We start from the raw sequence: 9,164 nt of genomic DNA, 5'->3' as shown, positions 1-9,164 counted from the left end.
CTAGGGAAGGGCCACTGTAAGGGTTGTACAGACTGTGGACTGCACAATTCTGGGGACACCAAGCATGGAGAGGCTCTTTTCTAGTCCCTCTATCAGTGGTTGGGGTACTGGGACAAGGCTCCCAGCCTTTTCTCTGCTACTTAATCTTTTTTTCCCTACCAACACCCCACCCCAAATTTGGCTTCTTGGTCTCCAAATCAAAAGCTTGTCTCTCCCTCTGTCTTTCATGTTGACTTGGGCACATTTATTGAGGATGGACATGATTGGATCCCTCCTTTCCTTAACGCGCCCCCCACAGATACACATACGCCCCATCTGTGACAGATCCTATGGAATTTGGTTAAGTGCAGCCCCACACCAATGCCCAGACTGCTCTATAAACCTCTTTGTAAGGTTGCACAAACAGAGAGAAACTAAACCGTGCAGTGTAGGAGGTTCCATGCAGATTCCGAAAGTGATTTATCGTATGAAAAATTGGTTTTTGTTTATTTGTTTTTAGAATCTAGTTAATGGTCACAACCAGATGTATGATGGTCTCAGCAAAAGCAGACCATTTTGAGAAGCAAACAGACCAAAATAGGGAAAGAGTTGTATTAAAATGTGCAAAACACATATTTTCTGAATTAAAAATTAAACAGGAGGCACTAATAGGAGACTGGACACTGCAGAAAACTCAGTAGTAAACCAGAGAACTATTTTTAGAAACACTCTCAAACAGAGCAAAACAAGAAAGAGATTAAAATGTTGAGAAAGAAGGAGCAGAAATGGAGCTAGAGAGGGAACTGAACAAGTGGAACTATGGTAATAATCAATGATAATTTTTAAAGAAAAATCCTTTTCTAAGTGAAAAAAAAAAAACGTCTGGAAATGAGAGATTTCACTCTGTTCCAAGCAAAATATGTGAAAAGGGATCATCAGATACACCTTGGTAAAAATTTAAAGGTCATATATGAGGAAAGAATCTTATAAGGAGCATCAAAGCAAAACAAACACACAAAATAAAGCTTGAAAACACCACCACCACCAGCAGAACCAGTGACCTAAAAACCACAAAGATGTGGCTTCAGGTAACGCAAGGAGAAAATGGATCAAATCTTCAGTGCTTTGAGAGTAAGCAAATTGGGGACAAGTTGTTTTTCGTACATGGAGACAATAGAAATGTTTTTAAATCTTCAAGAAAATGGACTATAATATAGTTTCTTTGATACATTACTCAAAGTAGCCCATTACTTTCATAAACTACTCCAGAACATGAAGAGAAAATCAAAATTAAGAACTCAAGGAGGACATCTTATCTTGAAAGACTGGACCAGCATTGAACACTAAAACAGGTTTCTCACACACACACACACACACACACACACACACACACACACACACAGTTATACAGCTAAATTCAAGGATAAAACATTATTTCAAGAAGTGAATATTGTTAGAAAAATTGAAAAGGAAGATGACGTGGTTTGTACCACAGATAAAATAGCCAAATAAAGAGCGTTGGGAAACTAAGGGCTGAATTATTCATATTTGATCTTGAGAGTAAAATCATATTTCACGCTTACCTTTGAAAATCATGTAGTTATAAGTTTAAAATATTTTAGGGAAATTTCAACTTAACCAAGATACAATTCCAAATAGAATTGCAGAATCTAATAATCATTTCACAATGTATATGTATATCAAATCATCACATTGTACACTTTAAATATATATAATTTTGTCATTTATATGCTAATAAAGCTGAGTGAAAAAAGAATTCTGGGGAGTGGGACTGGAGCTTGAGGTGGTGAGGAGATCATTATATAACTTTTTATATTTTTTGAATTTGATGACATTTTATTATTTTAAAACCTATTATTAGGAAACAAAGACAAGCATAAGGCATAGTGTTCCTTTCTAGAAAAATAAATTGCAGAATCTAAGAGCAAACCTAGTGTAGTCTTTATGGCAAAAGACAAGTAGCAATAGAAGGTAATGGCAACAGTACATAAAAAACTGAAAACAGAACCAGAAGACAGGGGGAAAAAAGTCCTAGGAGAAGTCTTGACCATAAATGTGAACTCCCTGATGGCCCCTGCAGCCATTATGACACATTCTGTCTTCTTGAGGTTGGCATATGATCATCTCTCTTTTACTTTCCTATTTAATTCCTTGAGCTCCCATGGGCCATATTATCAGGAATTCCTCTTGAGGAATAATCAGTATATTCCTCTGGAGGCCTCTTCCCTTCCCCTTCCCCCTTAGTTGTCCAGGAACCCCAGGAGGGTGGCTTTGTCCAAGGAGGGTCAGACCACTGCCCAACACCACTGCTGTGGCTCCTTGCTTCACAAAGCTGCTGTGGGAGACTGGTCCTGCCAGGCTGATGGTTGCCACTGGGATGACTTCGCTGGCCAGAAGATCAGCGGCTAGGTTTTGCTGTTGTTTTAAGTTGGGAGAGACATGAACATGTCTACAAGCTGAAGAGAAAGGATCAATAGGGACCAAGAAATCGAAGGCATAGATGACAGACTGGATAGTTGATGGATCAGTGGGCAGTTAAGGGATGAAGAAGCAGTTAAGGATGGGTAAAGGCATAGTTATGCCTTCGCCCATTCTCCACCATGGATGGCAGAAAACCTCATCTCCAGGTTAACAGAGAATATAGAGGTCCCGAGATACAAACCTCCCCCATGCCCCTGCATCCACAGCTTCGCATTCCTCCCTTCTCACCTCAGTAGAAAAGGCGTCCCCTCTGCTGTCCAAAGCTAGCTTCCATGATGGCCCTGTTTCCCAGACAGTGAACAAGAAAGAGACTGGGACCCATCCTCAGCCAAGCACATCCAACCCTAGTTGATGCCTCTCAGCTCACCCTCTTGCCCTGTTTCCTCTGCCCCAGCAGCCCTTACTGGTATGCCTACACTCACATTGCTTCCTGAGTGCCCCGACGTCCAACTGTCTGTTCGTAGTGCTCGCTTGCTTGACATCCTTCAAGAGATTCCCTTCACCTGTGGAAGAAAACCCAGATGCCCCATGTGTGCCTTTCATGATTGGGCCCCACCTGCCAACTCTCTAACTTATCTCTTGCTTCATTTCCCTATGTTCTAGTCATCCTAAGAATCCTGACCGTCTGGGTTCAAATCGTGGCTCCACCACGTACTAGCCATGTGCCCTTGGGCAATTTGCTGGAGCTCTCTGGGCCTTAGTTCTTCATCTGTAAAATGGGGATAGTCCAAGCTCCTACTTAAAGGGTTGTTGTGAGGTTAAATGAGTTCATACATGTGAAGCAGTTAGATCGCTATCTGGCGTACACTAAGCACGTGATAAATCGTAGCTCCTGTTATTAGTACTTTGTACAGCTCCTGAAATATACCATCCTCTCGCTCTCCTTGTATCTTTGAGGATATGGTTTTCTCCCATTCCTCCCAACCTTCTTCCCCTCCCCACCCTACTTTTCTGACTAGCAAATTGTCCTTCATCTGCAGGGTCCGTCTGCTCTATTGACACCTCGACTGTGGAGCATTCCTAGATTTCCCCCTTGATGTGTATACATGCCAGACTGGATGAGGAGTACTTTTTCTGAGCTGGACATATCTTTATTATAGCCCTTTTTCTACTTTGTTGACTTGGCCTTCCTCTTGGTCTGTGATTAACTGTAGGGTGCAGGCATGGAGGGCTGGGAGTCAACTCTAGTCCATTCTTCTCTTATTTTCCATCAGTTGATGTGGCCTGACATGAACTAAGTACTCATTTAGTGTTTGTTGAATGAATGAATACATAGGTAAGGGACATGTGCAGACAGAACACTGTAGAAGAAATATAATTTCCAAGCAAATAAGAGATGTTCAAGTTTATTAGTAATCAAATCACTGTTGATTAAAATGAGACATCATTCTTACCTGATGAGTTAGGAAACACTTTTAAAAATGATAGTATCTATTTCTGTGGCCTCTTTCTTGTTGCTGGTGGGAGGGTAAAAGCAATTTAACACCATGTATCAAGATCCTTTAAAATGTCCTTTTCTTTTGCCCACCTAATTGTACTTCTGGGACAGTAACAGAAATAATTTTAAATACAAGCAAATGTTTATGCGTAAATATGTACATTATGACATTATTTATATAAAAATTTGAGAAAAGCGCACAAAATATCCAATAATAGAAGAATGGATTAGCATTTTGGTTTCAGAAGAATGTGTGATGATAAGAAATGTATTAGTTAAAGGAAAAAAGCAGACTATAGAATATGTTCACAACTATTAAGAAAAAAAAGGCAAGTAGATACCCATGCATAGAAAAGAGAGTGTGAGGAAGTATACCAGAATGATTACTTGGTTATATTTGGATGGTGGGAGCGTGTATGGGTTTTCTTCCTGCTTTTATATATTATCCAAATTCTCTATATTTAGAAATGTGTTCCTTTTACAATGGAGTAAAACCAATAAATTTTATATTTTAAAGTGTGTGCTCAGAAACAATTAAGAATCTGATTATATTTTGTTTGATATGTTTTGACATCAGTAAGTCTTAAATTACGAAGTTGATTTTAAGTACCGGAAGGCACAGATCTGGTCTTGTGTTCAGCCGATCATGTGACTAGTAAATAACCTGTGGGCTTATATGAGGTCACCCTCCATGTAAGAACCCGCAGTTGTCACAGGGCTTAGCATGGCCTCTAAAACATCACATCTGGCCACCAATGAGAAAGAGTTAAAAACAAAAAGCCAAACAAGTGAGGTTTGCTTGGAGACAGATAATCCCTGAACACAGGATGGGTGTTAATGAAAAGGAAGGTGGTAGAAAACGAATCACTTTGCTTGTAAATGAAATGCATATTCATTCTTCTCTGCCCGCATCGCAAGTTAAGCACCATCATCCCGGCGTCCACTTGCTGGATGCAAAAATCTTGCAAAAACCTTGACATGATTTAAAAAACAAAAAACAAAAGAAACCTCACTGTTGTCTTAGCTTGCTTAAATGCATATTGTACCAAATTGTAGAAGAATTATAGATGAGCGTTTTTAAGGGTTTCTAAAATTGTACCCCTATGAAGAATATTGCTAATAATATACAGCAATTACTGGTAACTGCGTGAGAATATCTCATTTTGTTTGGCTGCACTTAAACAACCCCAAAGTTGAGTGCACCAAGACATACTGGATTTCAAACTAAATAAATCAAAATTACCATGTACATTCCACTACATGTCAAAACAGGAAAAGCCATAGTATTTGATGTGAAATGAAGATTAGAGCAGTAATAGAAAACTAGAAGCTGCTTACGTTTATTTGGAATAAGAAAACAAGCCCAATGATTTTCAATGCAGATGTACTTCTCTTTGAGAAAATACATCAGAAAATCAATTTACAAAGCAGAGAAATTTGGCAGTAATTATTATACTGTCAAAAGATTCTTTAGTTTCTGAAGAACTTATTTTCAGAGTTCAGTGTGCTTGCTTGTCGTTAACAACTTGACAGATATTAGAGGAATTTAAAGCTAAGGTGTTAGGTGCCATTGCCAATTAAAAATGACCAAAATGAAGATAGAGTATCTTTATATGTAACAGAGAGTGAAAGGGGGCGTCTAATTTGAATTCTAAGAGTTAAGCATTTATGCAGTGTCTCAAATCTATCCATCATATAAAGGAAGGCACACCTGGAGCTTATTACTTGATCACTTCAGACTTAAATCCTGAATTTGACTATTTAAAACAAGCGTACCATCTTCCATTTACATTCTGTGATAAATTCCATGATTTCACTCATCAAAGACATTTCACATTTTTCCAAGGTAAACTTGCTTAAAGGAGGTAACTCATCCAGTTTAATACAACATGAAACTGTCCTCATTTTGGGATGATGAGAATAAAAATTGCTATTGTTTATTGAGCTTTCATACAGTTCCAGGCACTATAGAAAGCTAAATGCTTTTCATACCTTGCAAACTTAACCCTCATTTTTCATTTATTCAGAAAACTATTTATTACAGAGTGCTTACTATGTGTCAGGGACTATTGAATGTGTTGGGGATTCAGCAATGAACAAAACAGACAAATAGCCCTGCCCTCTGTGGAGCTTACGTTCTGGCAGGGGAATAAAGATGATATACAGAATAAGAAAATAAATGATATACTAGGTTGGCGTACGATGAATGCCACTGAGGAAAAGAGAGCAGAGAAGGGGTTAGGGAATGCCAGGCTTATAGGGGGAGGGGTCACACTTTTGAAAAGGATGGTTAGAGAAGGCCTCATGGAGAAGATGACACCCAAACAGATGTGCCTGCCTTGTTTGAGGAAGAGCAAGGAGTGCAGTATGGTGGGTGCAGAGAGAAAGAGAGGGGACAAGGTCTGAGAGAGAGAGTAGAAGAGGGGCCGCATCATGTCGGGCCTGGTAGGCCATCACGAGGCTTTTGGGTGCAACTTCAGGAGAGATGGTAAGCCCTCAGAGGCTTTTGAACAGAGGCATGATATGATCTGACTTAACGTTTTCACAGGATCATCCTGGCTCCTTCGGTAACATAAAATTCTGTGAAGCAGGTGGTCTTGTCCAATTTCACAGATAAGGAACAGAGCCTCAGAAACGTTAAAAATTTGCCAAAGTTCCCATTTATTAGCGAATTTGTGGGGCTGCAATTTTAATCCAGGTCTGTATAATTTGGAAGCTCCCATTTTCCCCACTAAACCACACTGCCTCCCAATTGCAAACAGGTTGTGACCCAGGTTGGGGTAGATGATTTTCTTATAGTCTGTGGTGACCTCTTTTTTTCTTTTTTCTCTGGAGTCCCTTGGCCTCTCTGGCGAGGCCACCATGTCACACAACTCCAGGGGACACAATTTATACCATAAGTCTATAAATGTTCTCCCTGGAGGTGGGCAGTACCCAGCCAACATGGCCATGTGTAACGGCTTTGTTCTCCAGTGAGACTGAAGAGCTCTGTAAATGGTTTTGAGCTATAGTTAGGCTGGTAGCAAAATCTGGTAAGACATTTGTACTGGCTCCATTTGATCTATCTTTCCATTTCTCCTTCCTCTGACACATATTCTACCAGCTGTCCCTACTACTCTCTGCGGTCTGGTAACACACTAGTCCAGCACTATGCCAGGCTAGGACGTAAGTTATGGGAAGGCAGGGTGTTCTACTCTGTATGGGCGGGCAGCTTAGGCCCACAAGTAACAGAAAACCTGAGGGAATGTAAGATGTGAGCAGGTGTGCCTGGCTTCTGATTAGACAAAGTGAAACACATTTTATTTGTTGAATATCCAATTGAAGGAGATGATAGGGTGCTATCTAACTGTCATTAAAATTGCTGCTTGGTTTAATTTAGGCTCAACCAGATTTTCTTGTAAGCCTTAGGGCCCAAGGCTTAGACTCTTGAGCCCTTGTTTACATTGAAACTAGTTTTTTTAGTTTGTTTGAAAGACATTGCTTACACTTTAACAATTCGATATGTAAGAAAATACCCCGAGATTCAGACCTTTAAAATGAAGTTTTGGGGCTTCCCTGGTGGTGCAGTGGTTGAGAGAGAGTCCACCTGCCGATGCAGGGGGACACGGGTTCGTGCCCCGGTCCGGGAAGATCCCACATGCCGCGGAGCGGCTGGGCCCGTGAGCCATGGCCGCAGAGCCTGCGCGTCCGGAGCCTGTGCTCCACAACGGGAGAGGCCACAACAGTGAGAGGCCCGCGTACCGAAAAAAAAAAAAAAAAAATGAAGTTTTGATGCACCATTACTTGACTGGGTGACTTTAATGGAATTATGTCTTGTAAAACTGTTTAGCATTTCAAGTTTCAGAATTCTGCATAGTTACCTCAATACCTTAGAGCAGTTTGGCTTTTCTTTTAGTCTTATGGCTTTAATTAAAAAAATGGAGAGAAAATCATGGCAGCATCCCTTATAAGATTAATTAAATATTACTGTAATGATCTGTATAAAATATTAGTGCCAGAAGCATAGTACAATGTTGAGTAAAGGCAAAGGTGACTGCCATTTGAGTCTTTAAGATGAACAGTAGTAATCACAGAATACCAGATCACTAAAATTACGGCTACTTTTTAAAGTGCGTTTTTATTTTCCTTAAATGATGGGGCAGGAAGTACCAAGGTGAGCATTTGCTCTCAGATCGTATTTGAGGTTCACTCTGAAGGTTTAAGTGAGAAAGGGCTATGTGTGATGGAAGTTGGACCTTTGTTTTTGTGACTGCTGCTAGCAAAAATGGAGTATGCAGAAAACATTTTGGTGGGTCCTCAATAAGTTAAACATAAAATTACTATATGACCCAGTGATTCTACTCCTAGGTATATACCTAAAGAATTGAAAACAGGTGTTCAAGCAAAAACTTGTACATGAATGTTCATAGCAGCACTATTCACAGTAACCAAAAGGGGGAAACAATCCCAGATGTCCACTGATGCATGAATAGATAAGCAAAATGTGGTACATTCGAACAATGGACTATTATTCAGCCATAAAAAGGAAGGAAGTACTGATACCTGTTGCAACATGTACGAGCATGAATACATTATGCTAAGCGAGAGAAGCCAGACACAAAAGACCATACTGCATAACTCCATTTATATGAAATATCCAGATAGGTAGTCTGCAGAGATAGAAAGCAGATTAGTGGTGGCCAGGTGGGGAGAGGGCTGGGGGAAGGAAGAAACTGGAGTGATTGCTTCTTTGGGGTGATAGAAATATTTTGGAACAAATAGAGGTGTGGTTGCATGACATTATGAATGCGCTAAATGCCACTAATGGCAGATTTTGTGTTCTGTGTATTTCACCACAATAAAAAGAAACGGAATGTGCTACTTTTGAAAAGATTCCTCATTCTTGGTGAAGCCCATTAAAGTTTGACAGGGTGAGGTGGGTCCTAAAGAAGGGACACGTGGCAAACACAGGGCAAAGGGTTTAGTAGGGCGAGGCTTGCACTGCCTGACTGGGATCGCCGGTGCCAGGACCTGGCTCGTGTGGGTGCAGCAGCCACCCTGGCTGCCACTCAGGGGCCCCTGGTGTCCTACACGACTGAGGGCGGCTTTAAGTGTGGGGCAGCTTGTTTGGAATCCTCACATAAAGACATGGAAAGCGAGATAGCTTCAAGATGGCGGAGGAGTAAGACGTGGAGATCACCTTCCTCCCTACAAATACATCAGAAACACATCTACATGTGGAACAACTCCTACAGAACACCTACTG

At 40.6% G+C, this 9,164-nt stretch overlaps 1 protein-coding gene across 1 annotated transcript in view; it reads left to right on the top strand.

Moving 5' to 3' along the window:
• The window catches only part of EFHC2 (EF-hand domain containing 2), a 203,591-nt gene that overhangs the window by 148,953 nt on the left and 45,474 nt on the right, over positions 1–9,164 (top strand). Inside the window, 1 exon segment of the mRNA XM_032619729.1 lies at positions 3,763–3,768. Coding sequence (XP_032475620.1) covers positions 3,763–3,768 — 6 coding nt within the window.

The sequence above is a fragment of the Phocoena sinus genome, chromosome X, assembly GCF_008692025.1.
Source record: "Phocoena sinus isolate mPhoSin1 chromosome X, mPhoSin1.pri, whole genome shotgun sequence".
Classification (NCBI taxonomy): Eukaryota; Metazoa; Chordata; class Mammalia; order Artiodactyla; family Phocoenidae; genus Phocoena; species Phocoena sinus.
Note: the sequence above shows the minus strand (reverse complement) of the source record. Positions and strands in the feature narration are given on the sequence as shown.